This window comes from Protobothrops mucrosquamatus, unplaced genomic scaffold (genome assembly GCF_001527695.2).
Source record: "Protobothrops mucrosquamatus isolate PMUCROS unplaced genomic scaffold, P.Mucros_1.0 scaffold1205, whole genome shotgun sequence".
Classification (NCBI taxonomy): domain Eukaryota; kingdom Metazoa; phylum Chordata; class Lepidosauria; order Squamata; family Viperidae; genus Protobothrops; species Protobothrops mucrosquamatus.
The window spans coordinates 93479-112670 of record NW_015387415.1 but is presented as its reverse complement, the minus strand read 5'-3'; the positions used below and the strand labels follow the sequence as shown (position 1 = coordinate 112670).

The 19192-nt window shown below is 35.0% G+C and overlaps 2 protein-coding genes across 2 annotated transcripts in view; one reads left to right on the top strand and one right to left on the bottom strand.

Moving 5' to 3' along the window:
- LOC107291865 (ubiquitin-associated domain-containing protein 2) overlaps positions 1-5799 on the bottom strand; it is a 41370-nt gene extending 35571 nt beyond the window's left edge. The window contains exons 1-3 of the mRNA XM_015820901.1: positions 5663-5799; positions 3633-3756; positions 1857-1904 (exon numbers count right to left, since the gene is read on the bottom strand). Coding sequence (XP_015676387.1) covers positions 1857-1904; positions 3633-3756; positions 5663-5799 — 309 coding nt within the window. The remainder of the gene's footprint in view (positions 1-1856; positions 1905-3632; positions 3757-5662) is intronic.
- A 2132-nt stretch (positions 5800-7931) lies between these two features.
- GPR183 (G protein-coupled receptor 183) lies at positions 7932-17036 on the top strand. Its single transcript, XM_015820896.1, has 3 exons — positions 7932-8007; positions 11778-12869; positions 16316-17036. Exons 2-3 carry the CDS (start codon positions 11806-11808, stop codon positions 16350-16352), a joined length of 1101 nt encoding a protein of 366 aa, XP_015676382.1. The 5' UTR covers positions 7932-8007; positions 11778-11805; the 3' UTR covers positions 16353-17036.
- Positions 17037-19192: the final 2156 nt, after the last annotated feature.

The window sequence follows — 19192 nt, the reverse complement described above, 5'->3', positions numbered from 1 at the left end:
GGTGTAGCACTTATAACTTCAAGGGTGAGTCATAGCTAACTTTTTCTAAGTCCGTTGTAACTTCAAAAGGTCGTTAAAGCGACTGGTTGTAAGTTGAGGATTACCTGTATTGATAAATACAATATATAAGATTTTTTTCTTTTTCTTTAGTGTTTTGGGAGTTGTTTTTCCCCCTAACTTTCCTTTTTTTGTTTCTATTTTTTATTTTAAATTTAAATATTGTTTGGTTAATTGTTGATGTTAAAAATGTAAAATAAAATTTAAACAAAGATAAAAAGGTTATATATATATATATAAGTAATGCCTATTCTAGATATTATATAAACAGATTCACAAATCAAAACTTTCCTCATCCTTAACCTTGTTTTATATTGCCCAAAATAAAACTATGTACTGTATGTGTTTAAACAGGCACTTTCCTCTGTAGACAGATATTTTAAATAAAAAGGAACACATGGTTCTGTTAGTTCTTCCTTATAAACTAAATTTCATCAAACTTCAATTCTTTAATAAAATTCTTTAATTTCATTACCTTTGTTATGAAACTTTAAATTGTTCTATAGTTTTTAGTTTTAAGTATTCTGCCCTTTAGTTTGTATACTTTGATAGGAAAGTTGCCTTAGAACTTTATTGCAGAATAAGATAGACACACTAGAAAAAGAACAAAACATTTTGTGATCTCGTGATAAAATTTCCAGTGACTAGAAAAATGATCCACTCATATGATCTGTGAAAATAACAATGGGGCTAGGAAAAACATTTTCTACAATTGCAGCAATGAAACACGGCAAAATTTAGAATCATTCATGGGGACTTTCCAACCATGGTTCAGCAGAATATTTAGAACATTTATTTTATTATTTATGCATTTTATTAAATGTAGATGCTACCCAACTCTCAACAACTCTGGGCAGTTTCAGATTAAAAAATGTTAAAAGCAAGAAAAAAAAAATACAAAAGACAAAAAAGAGTGAAGATGGGAAGAGCAAGAAAGAAATGAAGGAAACAAAAGAAATAACCCAATGTAGTCCAAAGGAGGCTTCACTCACCCTGACTTAGGACTTGGGCAAAGAGCAAAGTTTTCAATTCCCCTCAAAACATTAGTAGGTTGGGAGCTGTCCATATTTTGGAGGAATCTCATTCCTGAGTACAGGTGCTGCTACAGAGAAGGTGCATTTTGGGGGTCCAACAGATGTCATTGTTTAATAAAAAAAATGGAGCATACCAACCCTTCCAAAACTAATTGGTTGGACAGATAGTATGGGAGACAGGCAGCCATGTAGGGCTTTATAGATTATGAACAGGACTTTGAATTTCACTCCAAAACAACAAGGCAACCAATGCAACTCACAAACCAAATGGTTTATTGAGGTATACCCATCATGCCCATAGCCAGGGCTTTTTTTCTCATAGAACGCCCAGAACGGAGTTCCGGCATCTTTTTTGGATGGAACCTTATAGGGTAGGCAAGGCAGGTTGTATGATGTGTGTGAGTTCCGGCACCTTTTTTTTAAAGAAAAAAAGCACTGCCCCTAGCACTTTGTCTTGGACCATTTGAAGTTTTCAAGTGTGGTTCAAGAGCAGCCCATGTAGATTGCATTGCAGACGTCAAGGCTTGAGGCGATCAGGGCATGAGTGACTGTAGGAAGGATTGTTAGTAGACTGTTCCAGATTTTTTTAAAAAAAACTGCCTATTCGTGTATATTCCTAAAGCAAACTGAATTTGGCAAAATATGTAAATATGAAAGAAGAAAAAATACAGAGAAGTAAGAATTAAAGAAAAAACACATCCCATAGAAGCTTTATTATACCTTAATGAAAAGCATCAAAGCAGTAATTAAAATAATTATACTTACCAGGCCACTTAAAGCTACAATCCAGATGTAAGACCCAGAGGTTAAAAGCTATAAAACAAAAATGTGTAATTTAAAATGGAATTTAGATTGCACAGTCCTTATGCTAATATTATTTCAACACTAACTGAAATACAGTAAAAGAGAGGATATCATAAATTACATTTTTTGTTTTTGTGCAATAAAGGGGCTCAAGTAATTGTTTAAATGTTATGAGTTTTGAGCAAGATTTGGTTCTGGAAGCAGAGCAACTGAAAAATCTGAATGAAGGCTGAATGGAATCTGAATAAAGCTGAATGAAAAAGTAGAACAAAAGGAGCTGAACATTTGCTGGGATTGCTAAGTTTTTTTATTGTAAAATTCAGTTTGATTTAATAAAACTCTTTTCTCCAGAATGTATTATGAAAACCAACTTCTTACAGTAAACATGTAAAAAAGTGCCTTTGTTTTTCATTAACCATCTATATATTCAAGAAAAAAACACAGCTTTTCAAAACAAATCAGGCAACAAAAATACCAAGAATATACCCTTGCTCAGAAACTTATTTTAACTTACTTTATACTATGATGCTTACATCAAATAGAGCAATACTAATTAGAGATGTCTGTCTGTCTGTTTATCTATCCATCCATCCATCCCGTATACAATGAAACAATTATTTATTCCTCCCTGACACTGCTGCAAAAAGAACTGAAAATGAATATGTAACAAACTAAAAATGGCCAACTGCATTTTTCAGACTAACAGAAAGAGAATTAGGAAGAGTTGTTCAAAACTTTGCACACTACCTTCAAAATCCAAACTATATTATGTCTATCTTCCATTTTTTTAAAATAAAACTTGCAATGTACAAAACACAAAATTTATCATATGTCAGATATTTAATTATTCTGCAAGAGAGATAACAGCATGATCTCAATTGCTGGCAGAATGAAAGAAAGAGTTATTTTTAACGGCATCTATCAGTTTGTTATGATAAGATTGGAAAGCAAAGAAAGTGAAGCTATGATAATATCTAGAAAAATGTCAAGAATTGCTCTGCCTTTGCTGTAAGATGGAAATGCTTAATTAAGTAAGGAGTTGCAAAACATATTGGTCTGAATATTTAGGGAAGTGTAAAAGTGTCATCCAGACTAAATCCATATTAATAGCCTGATCTGAAAGGCTGTTTGCCAATGAAAAGCCATAGTTTATTATTGAAGTAGCTATCTGTCAAACAGATTACCTAAGAATTATAGAATTATTTAAAAATGGAAGAAACAGAAGACAGGCATCTCCCCAACATAAAATATTCTCTTAGGTGTGTTTTTAAAAAATAAAATTGTAGGGTAACACATTTATTAATAAGGGAATAAATAATAAACAAATGAATTCATTAGTCTAGGATGGAAGTTTGAGTTCTATAGGAAATTTTAAACTATTTTAATCTATTACAAAATAAAATACTAAAAGCATACTGAAAATTGGTTTCCCCATTGCTAGCAATTAAAAGTGGGGTAAAGCTATGGGATGTATTAAGGTTTAACTTTACTCACATGCAAGATAGATATGTATTGAATATCATCATTAAGCTCATATTGCTACCTGTATCAATTTACTGGGCATCTGCAGATTTACGCTACAGTGTTTAGTGCATTTTTAAAAATCAGTTTTGGAATTTTTAGGACTAAATATTTGGAAATAAGGGTTATTGATCCAGGAGTTTCTAGAAAATAGTGGGTGCAAATTGAAAATGCAGAACTGCTAAATTAAGGCAAAACAAATTAACACATACAAACCTGCAAACCCAATATATAAACCAGCGTCTTGTTTGTGATGGAAAATTGTCCTAGAATTTGTGTCACTTGTACTCTTGGAATGGAGGAATAAAATGGAACAAAAAGAGCAAATACAGGCCCCAAGCTGTTGAGACAAAATATATGCAAAAATGGAATATCAACAGAATTCTTACAGAAAGTATTAACTCTCTTCCTTAACTATTTTGAACAATCAAATGCATCTTAGTACATTTTAAAGTATTAAATACTGTAGCCAGTTTACTAACAGATACATTTTAAATACCACAAAAGATATTTGAATACTGCATACAAGTGATAGTTTTAAGAGAAGAGAATATGTAATAGGTAGAACTGTGGAGTCCTTGTGGTGCACTGATAATGTTATCTAGTTGGGTAACAAAATGTCTGCAAGCAAGCAACCAAATTCAGAGGCCACCAATGACTCCACAAACAATAATTTATAGTGAGCTGCTACTTTGACATACAAGTAAATACTGCAAGAAATCAAATGAAAATCAATGCAAATGATATTTTCTTTTAATTATTCAAGTTCTGTATATTTATTTAAAATACTTATATGGCCACCCATCTTATGGGTGACTCACAGCAAAAATAATAAATCATAAAGAAGAAATCAGTAATGCTAACATCAAATCTCATGGTACCCAGTCCCACCACATTTTTGTACATTTGTTGGATCCAATCTCCCTCTAGCCCAGACATGTCAAACTCGCGACATTACATGAAGTCGCACAACATATCGGGACGGTTTTGCCATTGCCGGCAATGGGGTGGGCGCGGCTTCCAGATGATGCGTCTGGCCCGTGGGCCGGCAGTTTGACACCCCTGCTCTAGCCTGATGCTTTCATATTCAGACAATGTGAGTCAGGTTTTGGTTCAGTAGGTTGCATAAACCCAAGCAATTTGTTAGCATATTATGGAAGTACTAAGCTATATATTATGACTCAGTTTGATTAAACCCTTCTTTTCCTCTTCTCTGTACAGTGTTGAATTTAGACAATAATTTTAATTTTTGTGTCTGTATAATAGATAGTTTCAGATATTTCATAAGTTTTAAATGTCAAGTATGGTCAACAGGATTTTAAAAAGGCAGTTTTCCCCAACTTAACTTCTTAATGAGGGGAAAATTCCACTGATAGATTGTTAATTCTGATAGCTTTTTTAACACCACAGCATTCTTATTCTACTTTAACATCAAAACAACTTTTTTCTCCCTTTCTCTCGTTTCACCACACAATGTGCAGCAAATTTAAAAACAGATTTCTTAGATCTTTCTCTTTAACACACTCCCCAGCATCACAAAAGGCTGCTGTTTCTTGTTCATCTATGATTCCCAGCATCTTCATTATAAGAAGCTGGAGAGGATTCTGAGATGCATGCTGCTGCCAAAAATGAGGAAAAGAAAGAATGGGAAACCAGTTCTTCTTATTTGTCACACTTCTTGTCACATAGCCACAGACATACATTTCCTGATCTTTCGCAGCTGACCATTCTTTTCCTGAGAAATCTCTCTACCACAGGCCAACAAAATGGGAAAAGGGAAAAGGCCAGATGGATATCTTTAAAATAGTTGTGGGTCATAGAGGAATAGCTGGTGTGCTGATCAGTTGTTTGGAGACTACCAATGCAGCAGTATCAGCTAGCAGTATCCATGAGACCTGAAGGTATTTGGCAGCATATCTTTTGTGGTGGAAGAAACTGCAAAAAACTAGGCGGCAGCAAATCCTTCTTACCAGTGCGATGTTTGATGGCAGTGGATTGGTTTTTTTTTTTTTTTACAATGGTGTAATAGTAGGTGGGATGACCTTGAAAGACAAGAGAAGACTCATAGACCAGACAATGGTCTGGTATCTGAGTCTGCAGAAAGAACAGGGGCATGACAAATGTCTTAAAGGAGGCCTCCCTAGTTTCTTGGGGGAAAGATGTACAGTACTTTCAGACTTGCAAGGTTCTGTTAATGTCATCTGCAATAAAGTTAGGGCTAGGACTTCTGGTGTGGACTACCTCACAAGGTTGACAACCACTGGACTGCCATATGCATCCTATGGGCCATCTGTTGTGTAATCTGCTCTATAGGAATATTTCTATCGTCAAACTGGTCTTGTGGGAAATCTTTGATCCGAGCTATATCAGTATACTTGTTCATCTAACTTGAACATTGCACTCATACAATGGTGTAATGGCTGGGAAAATGTGAACTAAGAAATTTCTCTTCTACTTTGTTCATGAACTTATAAGAGCTTAGAGAAGTTACTAGAAGCGTCTGCATGATATGCTTAACCCAGGAAGCTGGAACCATACAGTACAATAACAGTTGTCTTACACAAACAGAAGCAATTAAAATATGTCACTTTCTACCATTGCTGGTTTTCATGGACCATTTAGAAAAAACAACAGTAACCTGATGACACAACTGCCAAAAGAGATGGGGTGGCTTATCATTTCCATAACCTTCTGCCCTTATTCTCCAATCCATTGGGCAGTGGGAGAATGAAAAGTAATATGGAAAAGAAACAGTATTGGCATAGCAATCTTCTTTTTGTGAGTCAATCTAGGATATCTGTCAACATTAGAGTGATTTAACTCTCTTATCCATATTTGTATAACACAGTTGACTGACAAAGGTTTAGTCCCACCAACCCTAAACCTGTTATGGGTTAAAACTAACTCCTCAAACTTGTTAATAAATACCGCAATTCATTTATCACACTACCTCTTTTTTGACTCAGTTAAACATGCCCTGCAAACAAGACTACTCATACATTTTTCCAGATTAATCAGATTTCTTTTCTTTTAATGTCTGGTGGCTAGCAACAAAACTCTGGCTTACAACTAGCCTGTCCTCTTCATCTGAAAAGCGTTGTGGGATTTTGTCAGAGTCAAGGACATTCAGGAGATTGGAACATTAAAAAGTTCAATTTCCTAAGTTTAAAAAACATTAATTAATATCAGAATGTCAAGGGCTCTGGTAGATATTGTGGTGCTAACAGTATCACACTACTGATAAATGTATGTAGACAAAATATGTATACCCGTGTTTTGTACTAGCAAACTATCATTTCTCACAAATCTAATAATATGCCTAATTATATACGTACCGTCGTACTTCCAAAAACACATAAATCCATCATATTGGAAACTGTTATCCAAGAGTTATTTTTTTATGTTTCTCAATATGTATAATGTTTTTCTACCCTCATTGTCTAACTGAAGTGCACTGTTGGGGCCCCCACTGAAATTTAATATTCTTTAATAAGCCTTGACTTGGACATATCCTGGCCTGTGACCATAATAAATATTTGATTTGATCTGAATAAGCCTTGACAAAAACACAAGTATTATTTATTTATTTTGTGTCCAAAACGGCAAGTGAAACCTGATGTATTGGTTTAATAGAAAAGAATTATTGTTCTTATCTCACAAAATCTCAAGTTCCATCTAACAAAATACTTACTGAATGATAGAGCTAAAGCTATTATGTATCTTCCCATTTGTGTATTATAGAATATGCTCAAAATACAGCAAAGAAATTGTATTTCCTGGAAACTAGACTGTTGCACTGGCTGTGTTTTAGGTATTTTCATTCTCACTCCAGCATGCTTCTTTTGGTCTCTCCTGCACTGAATTTGTGTCTTATCTTTGCCCAACTACACAATTAACTATTCTGCATTAACATAACATTTTTTCCCATTAATAGCCTTTGGCAACATTCTTGTAGGCTAGTCTAGAAATATGTATCATTCATATATAATCCAATACAAATATAGCATGGGAAATGCACAGTTTAGTTTAAAAATACAACTGGTCCATAGGAAAGGACAGTCATCCTCTCCCCTGACAATGAGCAGGAAGTGAGGAAAATCTAAAGAAAAACTGTCAGCTGAAATGTGAAATGTGAAATGTGAATGGATAGGGTGCATTAAAATGAAACACACAAATGTCCCAATTACATCTAAGTTTGATCTTTGGTTTTCAAAAGATGCTATCATTGTAAGATTGGGACTGGAAACCTCTGCCCCTTTCACAGCAAGAAAAGCTCACAATACTTGCAACAGCAGCAACAGCAACAGCAAACACTGAACATTATATACTTTCACCTTATTTTGCGAAATACCGGTAGTTATTTTGCTCCTTCTTTCTGCATTACTTATGTCTACAAAGGCTACTATTCTATCTGGGTTGTGTTAACCAGAACACTAGATGCTTCAGGTTTAGAGAGAGGAAATGCCTCATCTCTATAAAAGGGCAGTGTGACCTAATCAGTCTTAAGAACAATATACCAAAGGGGAAACAGTTGCATATGAAATGTACTGCAACAAGGAACACAGCAGAGAACTTAATGAAGTAGCAAAACGTAAGTACAGATAACATTTTTTCTATAGATTAATTATTGTAAAATATGAATATTTATCAAACTTCAGTAGTTCATCAAAGCAAACAAATGAACTACCAACTGGGCAGCAGGCTTTTATTCTGGGATTATAATTAACTTTTATTTGAATAGCAAAAATATAAGGATTAACTACATCTAACTATAAAAACAATTCATCATAGGCAAAGCAAAAGGTCTCAGAGACAATTTGCTTTAAGTTGTTTTGGTTTTGCTCTAAGATAAACATTATTAAAAATAAAACGTAAACTTTGAAATTCCCTTTCAGTGCTTAAAATGTCATACAGTTCACCCCTCCATTAAAATGTTTTATTTTATTTCATCTTTATATGGCATTAGACATTTGGAAAAATCATCTTGGTTTTTTTAGAATATTGTATATAGTCAAAGTTCTGCCCATTGAACAGGGTGCTGTCTATTCCCATTTAATTGGTCCTGGAATCATTATAAGCTGGACTAACAGAATCCCTATAGTATCTTTCTGGACAGTTAATTGAACCAAAAATACTTGAAAGATCTTAAAAAGGCAGAATTATGGGGGGCTGATTCCATGTTTTTGGGAACATGCTGGAATGAAGCATATTGGTGACACTTATTTATCTAACAAATTTCTCTTTCAGGATAATTTTAATTTGAAAATTGTAGATATTCTTTGGGGGGGAAAGTCATGGAAAAGCATCCAATCTTTGGACCAGGTTATTGCTAATCAAGCCTTTAATTCACCTGAGTCTTCTGTCAGAAGAGATTAGATTGCTGAAAATTGCCCCTGGAGTATACTTAGTTAAAATTTAGCTTGATTTCACAATTTGGTCCAGATGCATCAGTAGTATATAAACTCCAAAATTATTGTCAATATTAGTATATAAATCTTTTGCATGATATTAACAGTTTAAAAGTGAAAAATTAATGAATAAGAGTTAAGGTAGATACTAGCAACAACTCTGGGATAACAAGTTGAAAGAAATTCAATAGTAGGGGTTTAAAAGAATACAGAATATGCTTCTTGTGATGTTACAACAATTAGAAAAACTTTCAGTTTAATTGGACACCTCAGAGAATGTTTTTAAAAAGTTGGCGGTCAACCTCAGTATGTTGCAAGTGCAGAGTGGTTGAGAGGACACATTCATTTATGATATAAGCTTCTCCTAATGTTGCCAATTTTGGTTTAATATCCATAAGACTGATAATATGTTGTTTACAATATGGTTTATAGATCTGAATGTATTCTTGATCTGTATACCAAGCATTTGGAATTTATATGAAGAACTATGGCTTTACAGACTGATCTTTTCAGCAAAAGATGCTGCAAACACAATGCTGAAAATGCGTTCAACTCCAGGTTTACCATTCCTGGATCAATCACATATAAACACTTCTGCCTAATTTGTTTTCTGACAGTATAATGGAAAGATTAACCATTATTATTCTGCATGATTAAGGACTAATGATGGGCTTACTGACTTCCTCTGTATAAAATATATTTCTCTTTTTATTTTTTCTGATGGTTTTTCTTTTTTTTTCTTTTAATTAAAGCAGTTAAAATGTACTGTATCACATACATTTTACCTTTACGTTAACATTTATCATTTCCAAATAACAGTGTTCATTTATAGAATTTAACTTCAATGCATATAGTGTAGTTTCATGGAATTTTATTCTGACAAAATTGCAAATATATCTTTCAAGAAACTCTTACTATTATAAAAAAACATAGACTCAAGTTTGACAGCTAAGTATCAGTTTAAAGGACTAATTAACATCTATGTTATAGAATTATATCCCATAGCTATTATTATTAAAGACACAAGTTTTATACAGGTTAAAGATTTAAAACAGGATGCTTTTACTTCCCATCAACCATTTTCATATAAAAACAAACAGAATGATCTGCTTTTGAAATTTAAATAAATTGATTTATTAACATTTTGAGATTGGGTAAAACACAACAAAGCAAGAATAATTAAAAGCCATAAACATAAAATAAAAATGTCTGAATGCCAACAAAAAGTAACTGTCTTATGTATGAAAAATTGATATAACAATGTTATATTGAAAAATTGAAAAGAAGAGCAGCAAGCAAAAGAAAGTTATAGTTCCCTGCCACTCTGGCTCCTCTTTACTTTTATGGTTTTGGGTGAGCAGTTCCATGTTAGCTAACAGACTGAGCTGACAGGATTATTGTTATGCAACAACATTTCTAACATTACTTCTAATATTATAAAGTTATAACTACTAAAATCCCATACATTAGAGTTAACAATATACTAAAATTTGGAGAAAGCAGGGGAAACCAGGAGATTCAGATAATTCAAATGAGTATAAAGATTTATTGCAAGCTGAAGCTCTCTACAAAAACCTGACCTACTAACGGTCAAGGGGAATGACTGGGAATAAGAAGGCATACAAGATGGGCTGCACTTAGATGTCTTGCAGGTGTGCAGGGACTCGTGACTTATGATGCTTTTGACCCCTCCCTCAGACTCAGCCTGGTCATCTCCTACATCATACTGGAAATTTGTTTTACATTAAGAGCATCCAATGCCCATATATAGCTATGGCAATATATCCTCTTTCTTCCTTTTCTTTATTCGTTGTCCTTATTTCTCACCTGTTTCTAAAATAATATTAAATTAAATTTAAAAATTAAAATAATATAAAATACAAGTCCTGCAACCCATTCATTTCAACAGGCCTTGTTCCTTATTCCAGAATACACATCTACAATGGTTAAGTTCAAAAGTAAACTCAGTATAAAGTGGACTAATATCCTGCTTACATTAATAATGCTGTAAGAATGGTGTAATACTGTTAAGCAATTCGGTTTGCTAATTGTACACTAGATAGAACAAAATAAAAGAAATCATGAAAGCCTGGAAATGAAAAGACCTGAAACTCATTTGGTCTTTATAACTATCTCCCTTGCTGCTGCTCAGTCTACTAATCCAATATATCTTATTTTTAAGGTTATTTTTAGTTTTAGATGATTTATTTATTGTTGTGCTTTAAAACTGTAGGCTACCTCAGTTAGTTTTTACAATAGAAAAAGGGTATTTGTGATAAATAATGAGCAGAGACCTTTAATTTGGACACAGTCAACTTCTTAAGCATGTAAAATATTTCTAATATTGAAATCCAGTCAATGGAGAAAAGTTAACATTAACTAAAACAAAAAATCCAAATGCCATATAATTTATATGACAGCACAAAATAGAACTTCAATATTTAATAGTATTTTTATTACTTCCCTAACATTTTAATCACCAATCATTATCTCCCTATTATTTATCTCTTTATTTAATTCAGCCTAGGTGCCACACATTTCCAAATTGATTCTAGATGACTTTTTTGGGCGGAGGGAGAGAGGAAAGGATTCTGTGATATTTCATTTCCAGAAAACATATTTTTCTATTCATAACTTTATATCTTTATTTATTAAGCTGAACCTAAGAGAGCACATGTATTAATACTTAAGAAACTACAGGGCAGCTGTTGTCGGTTTTTAAATTATTGCTATCATCTTATTTTAAAATTACCCTATGATTACCTAACAATGTTAAATCAAAAAATCATTTGCCTATTAACAAGATGGAATTTTGTTTTGTTTTTGAAATGAAGAAATAATTTCATACTATCTAATTTCTGAACTTCTAAACTGCTTAGCTAGCTATTAAAAAAACAGAACATTTGAATTCAGCCTAACATCTTTCTGTTCCTTCTTTTGTCACTTTTTCTAGGCCTTCTGAATTTCGAGTCATATTAACCATGGCAACAAACTTAGCCTCTCCATCTTCTATAACAAATCAAACTTGTGATTTATATGAACATGAAGATTCAGCAAGGATTTTATTGCCTACCGTCTACAGTGTTATTTTCATAATTGGAGTACTTGGAAATGGACTTGCTCTCGCTGTGATTGTAAAAAATAGGAAAAAAATGAATTCGACCACTATTTACTCAACAAATCTTGTTGTGTCAGACATTCTTTTTACAACAGCTTTACCTACAAGAATAGCATACTATGCACTGGGTTTTCACTGGCCGTTTGGAGAGGTACTCTGTAAAATTACAGCCCTATTCTTTTATATCAACATTTATGCAGCTGTGAATTTTATGACATGCTTGAGTATCGACAGATTTGTAGCTGTGGTTCATCCTTTAAAAACCAAGTTCAGAACAGTTAAAAGTGCCACATACATTTTTTGCTTTGTGTGGTTTCTTGTACTTGCCCAAACTCTCCCATTACTTACACTACCCATGTCACGTAAAGAAGAAAAAAGGACCACGTGCATGGAATATCCAAACTTTGAACAAATTAAACAACTCCCTCTGATGCTTCTAGGTGCCTGTTTACTTGGATATGTGGTTCCTCTTGGAATTACAATAATCTGTTATTCAAAAATCAGTTACAAACTCTGTCAAACTGCAAAACAAAACCCACTAGCAGAAAAATCAGGAACAAACAAAAAGGCAATTAATATAATTATCTTCATCATTGTTGTATTTGTAATCTGTCTTACTCCCTATCATCTTGCCATTATTATATACATGATTAAGAAGCTTGTACAAGGAAATATTTTATGCAGCCATCAAAAGATCTTTCAAAAATCTCTCCACTATACTGTGCTCCTGATGAACTTAAATTGCTGCATGGATCCTTTCATCTATTTCTTTGCTTGCAGAGGATACAAAAGGACAATAATGAAAATACTGAGGCGTCAAGGAAGCATTTCAGAATCAAGTGCTGCCAGAACTGTTCCTGATGAAAGCTCCCGGGATGTTGGCGACACACAACTAGCTCCCCTTTCAGCATCTTTAAATGGAAAAAGGTTAACACAAGCCCTTACATTTTGAACATGCCTCCAGAATCTTGATTTCAAAAATGCTGGAAACAGCAATAATCCTCATAACAAGAAAGGCAAAGAAAGAAGAAAGAGAAATCCAATTGTACATTTTAAAAAAAATCTACAAATTTGATTTTTCAGGAGTGAAGCTGAGGATGGATTATGCAACATACCATTACCACAGATCATTTGATTTAATAATATTTAGGGTTTTCCAATATTTTTTTTATCTTGCTCTCGTGTTTTTTTCTCCCTGCAAAGGTCATATGTATTGTGTATTTCTATTTTGGGATACTAGTACCCAAGTTCTCAGGAGAAAGCAACTAGTTTAATGGGTTTAAATAATTGGACTCTAAACCTCAGATAGGCAAAATAACAAGTAACAGATATGTAAAAGGGAATATTTAACATTTTCTTTTTCATATCTGTATATGAAATACATTTATTTATATAATAACCTATATAAAATCATTTAATTATAAACAGTTTTGTTTCTCAGGAGGAAGTGTGTAGCTAGCTTTAGGTAATTTACTATATTGTTAGAAAATAATCCCCAAGCTTTTAAATAACTTATTGAACACTGGATCCTATGTTTGGTTTGATTATTCCATGATAATTTTAAGATATATCACAGTGATGGCGAACCTTTTAGAGACCAAGTGCCCAAACTGCAACCCAAAACCCACTTATGCATCATTGGGTGCTGGGTGGGTGTGGCCTATTGGGTGGGTGTGGCCCATTGGGTGGGCATGGCTGCGGTGGTAACAGCAGACTGGGTGCGACTAAAAAGTTCAATCAATCAATTCCAACTTTGCAAGATGTTTTTTTTTTCCACGAGAAGTTGAAATTGATTGATTGATTGAACCTTTTTTTTTTGTACATGGCGGCGGAGGCCTAAAGCGAAAAGGTTTTATAAAACCCAGCTGAAGGCCTAGGACTGGGATGACAGCGCGCGTGCCCACCGAGAGGGCTCTGAGTGCCGCCTCTGGCACCCGTGCCATAGGTTCGCCACCACTGATATATCACCTACGTAGTTTAAAGGTCATGTAACAAAAGCAGCTGAAAAGCAGCTCTAGGATGGAAGGCTGAAAGTCTCAAACCTCTCACAGAAGCCCACTCTCTCTTGCCTTGAGGCAGTCGCTTGCAATTTCTGCGAGTGCTTCACTTTGTCTCCTTTCCCAAATAATAAATATAAGGATTTTACAACCTCTTCCACCTTTCTGTCTATTAAAAGATAAAAATGGTTAAAAAAAGGTTAGAAGGTAAATGGATGAAATAAGCTGAACTGTACCACTTTCTAGTTTAACAATGAAGAGGTGCATGGCTAGAAGGTTTAGCACTTAGATGTGCTAGCATTTAGATGGGGGAGGCCAATCTCATAAGAGATAAAGAAAATCAAACATTACTTTAAAAATTATTCAATATTTCAACTTCAAGTATCAACATTTTCTTTTGGAAAAAGCAGATACACCCACTCCTTCTTTAGTGATCTCAGTTAGCAACTATTCACAAATACAAAGGTAATAAAATTCATTTTCTGACCAATGCATGCATTTACAAACAAATTTTGTGCTTCTGACAACACATGCCATAATGAGAGTAATACTGACTTAGCTGTGCAACAGAATTTTATCTGAATGAAACAACAGCAATCAGTGATCTCTCTATCATGTGTTCACTTAGTGACCATTTCGTTTAATGATCTGATCGCTAGAATGGAACATGGTCGCTAAACAATAAGTGGGTGTACCTCCCCCAAGAAAGAATACACATGAATAATTCCTTGTGTGTTCAATCGCACTCGGCCAATAAAAAATTCTAATTCTTACTGTGTTAATAGTCAGGCAACTGACAATATGATGCCTATCTAGGGATAAAAGAACAATGTCTAACTACCTAACATAGGGCTATTATTCTTGGGCTACAAAGTCGGTGTAACTACAGGTAGTCCTTGACTTACAACTGTTCATTTAGTCACTGTTCAAAGTTACAACGGCACTGAAAAAAGTGACTTATAATTCTTTCACACTTACAATCATTGCAGTATCCCCATGGTCATGTGATTAAAATTAAGATGTTTGGCAACTGACTCATATTTATGACAGTTGTAGTGTCTTGGGGTCATGTGATCACCTTTTGTGACTTTCTCTCAACGTCAGTGGGGAAGCCAAATTCACTTAACAACCATGTTACTAACTTAACAACAGCAGTGATTCACTTAACAACTGTGGCAAAAAAGGTTGTAACATGGAGCAAAATTCACTAAGCACTATCTTGCTTAGCAGGGGAACTTCTGGGCTCAGTTGTGGTTGTCAATTGTATAGACAACAGCAATCTATTGATTTCCTCAGCTCCAATAAGGTGGTCCTATTTATCAACAATGCAGATCAAAAATATATTTTACACATATATTCAAATATGTGTATCTGAATCTATAAATATGCTTCATGCTGACATAGAGCTAAGAACAGTTGGACAGATCAATCAAAAGGCAATCAAAAGAAACCATACTAAGATAATATTGTAGAAAATATTTTTTTCCCTATTTAGTGGGAAGCCAGTCAGTGATCTATCCAACAAAAAAACTGTAATTGGTTAGTTTCTATAATTATGTAACAAACAAAATGGAGAAGTAGGGAGAGTAACTTTATCTTCTGCAATATCTGCTGTCAAGAATTCTTTGTTGCAATCTTGTTTTAGGACCGGTTTGTTTTGCATCAGTTTGTTCCTCTTTATCTTAATCACAGAACTGTTTGTATCGTTTCTATATGGTGCTCTTCTCTTTCATAATAAGGCTATTCTTTCTTGAGTGGCCTTGTTCTTGTAAACCCAATAATATATATGGATTGCTTTGTTTTTACTGGGACTAACAGAGATAAGATGTAAAAAATAAGCATTTTTTAAAAAGTTCCAAGTATTTCATAAAATAATACTTTGGTTCCTGAGTGGTTAGGTGCAAAATTCAAATTTATGCATGAATTGAAAATTTCAGTAAAGGGGGAAAACCTAGAACAGGAGTGTCAAACTGCTGGCTTGCAGGCCGGACATGTCATCGGGAAACCACGCCCACCCCATTGCCAGCAATGGCAAAAAAGCTACGATACATTGCGCGACATCATGTGACATTGCGAGTTTGACATGTCTGACCTAGAAAGACAACTGACATAACAGTGATTTTATCTGTATATTGCTAAAACACTTGTGTCTGTTTGATACTTTGCAATCTTCAACTGGGTGAAATGCTGCAATATAGAGCAAACCTTTGCCAACAAAAGGCAAAGTTACCTCAAATGGACTAACTTACAGAAGGCCAAGATCCATTACTCCTGAGGAAGTGAAATTTGTGGAATTTTTTGCCACCTTAGCATAGCTGCCATAGTACTATGAAAAGCTGCGTTCATGTGACCCCCATTTTCAATGTTTCCTTACAGCCTCCGCACAAGCCATGGAGAACCCAGAAGGAACTGATATGGCTGCCGATTCTCCTACATTTCTAGTCACCTTCATACAAGCAAAGTTGTTCCTTGTGGGAAGCTTGCAGGGAGAAAGTCAATGAGGAAATGGTCCAGTCCTTCTGCACTCATACTGAACCAACTATTTGTGCACTCCCTTGCTCCTTCCCCCACCCGGCAGAAGCCATTTACCTGCTGGTAGGGCAGGGCAGGTCAAGGAAAGGAAGATTTCCAATACTGACTACCAATTTCTCACAAGGAAACTCAATGGGGAAGATAACAGGAAATTGGAAGTCACTCCCAGTTCCACTGATTTTTTCTAATTTTTTATTCACCCTATTGTTATTCTGTTTCTCTGCTTAGGTAAAGAAATATGTCTGAAATGATGACCAAATGTATAATGGGTTGTATAGTTGTAATTAATATTATATTTAACATCTGTCCATAAATACAAGTTACTATGATATGAAGAAGTAGTTGGTTTAATAACCCATTAACTTTCCTGTTAAGCTGCTCAGAGGAAAAATATTTGATGGCACAGTAAAAATTTGCTGGTATGTTTCATGAAGGGAGTGTTTACTCTCATGTAATAAACATTTGTCGATTGTACCTAAAATTAGTTGCTCAACAACGAAAATAGGACAGTTGTCTTTGCAGGTGTAGCCCTGCAGCAGGAAATAAAGGAACAGAAATCAATGGAGTTATTACTTCTCCTTGCATTTTTCTTTTATTTAATATGGGGGTGGGGGTGGGGGGGGTGGGCGGTCAGTGTCTAAACATCTGTTCTCAATTAGAAAAAAACCAATACAGTACTATATTGAAGAAAATATCACTTAAAGTTAATGCAATGTATAATCTTTTATGGGTGTTTAAACTACACTTACAATTGAATTTTTCATATCAAAAACTGTCTGAAAAAAGCTGTAATTATATCTGTTATCAGGCCCATAGATTTAAAAAGTATTCAGCAAAATAAAGTATCTTCAAAAATTATCTTCATTCCCATTATTTTTCTGAATGTCAATGAGAGCCTTATGGAAAAAAAACTGAGTGATTATCAAATACCTCACTGAAGTTTCTGTTTTTTTGGTTAACTATTTACTCTTATTGGGTCAATACTGTAATTGAACCAGTCTCAGTTATCTCCACCAAGTCCTTAGTTTCTTTCACAAATTTACTCCAAAGAAATGTGAGTTTTCCTAATCAACTTGATAAATTTCTTTTTTCTCCAGCAGTTTTAATCAGCTTAATGTCTATGGACATTCTCAGTCATCTAGGTCATGGTTGTCCCAAAGGAGCTTTTTCAAGAGGCAATTGGACTTGTTTTTCTTTGAAGACGTTTTGCTTCTCTTCCAAGAAGCTTCTTCAGCTCTGACTGGATGGTGGGAAAAGGATTTATATTCCTTACAGACAGCTGGTCATTTACATTATTTTAGAGTTGTTGAGGCCACTTGGAGGTTTATCTATGTCCTCAGGGTCACCTGAATGGTGCAAATGGGTGTGGAGCCTTCTTCGAACTGCTGAAAGGACTGTGTTGTAGGCTGAAGTTAGATGCTGTCATATCCCCCCCCTCTATTGAAAGAGGGCTGTTCAATTTTGACATAGATGGCCTCTTTGAGCCCTCTTTCAAACCAGCAGTCCTCTCTGTCCAGAATGTGGACTTTGCTGTCTTCAAAAGAGTGGCCTTTTGTCTTTTAAATGCAGGTGGAGTGCTGAATCTTGTCCTGATGAGTTTTTTCTCCTATGCTGTGCCATGCATTTATAAAGTGGTTGTTTTGTTTCCCCAATGTACAGATCTGCATATGTCTCTGCATATACCAAGCAGTTCTAAGAAGATTCCACACTCTTTGAGGACACAGATAAATTTCCAAGTGGCCTCAACAACTCTCTAAAACAGTGGTTCTCAACCTGTGGGTCGGGACCCCATTTGGGGTCGATCGACCATTTCACGGGGTTCGCCAAGCAAGGCTGTCCGCCATTTTTTTTGTCCGCCATTTTTTTCTCCTTTTCCGGCGGGTGCCTTACCTCCCTTGGGCTGGGCCAGCTGGTGGTCGGCCTGCTCCGTCTCTGCCGCTTGCCAGCTACGCCTCGGCCGGCGCAGGGGGCGGAACCACGCATGCGCGGTGCTCCCGGGCAGGGAAAGTCCTCGACTTACGACCGGTTTAGTCCTCGACTTACAACCGGTTTAGTCCTCGACTTACGACTGGTTGGGGTCGTGGCATTAAAAAGGTTGAGAACCACTGCTCTAAAAGAATGCAAATGATCAGCTGTCTGCCAGGAATATAAATCCTTCCATTCCCCAGCATCCAGTCAGAGTTGAAGAAACTTCTTGGATGAGAAACGAAATGTCTTCAAAGACAAAAACAAGTCCAGTTGCCTCTTGAAAAAGCACCCTTTGGATTTTAATCAGCTTGTTCCTGTGCATTTGGGGGGATAAATATATTTACTTATCTGAAATGAGACATTTCACCAACTCAAAATGCTATATATAGATATATAAAAGCAATAAACAACAATCAGCATGATGTATTCTTTTTTAAAAAACAGAATCCTAAAAACTAAGTCTTTTAGACTTAGTAACAGTGAGATATAACTTTATAAAGCCAATGCTGATCTTGCCTCATCTACAGTATATGGACAAGAAATCGGCATCTTACTCCTGCTCCTTTTAAAAAACTACCTCAAAAAATAAATTTTATTTGGTAATTTCTTGTCAGAACTCTAGAAATGTCCATTGGCACAGAGTTCATACAAGCAGCATAAAAACTAGCCAAAGGATATGCACTTAAGATATAATTACAATATTTATTTTTAGGTATTTCTATTACTTGGCAATGCCCTTTGTATTATCATTAA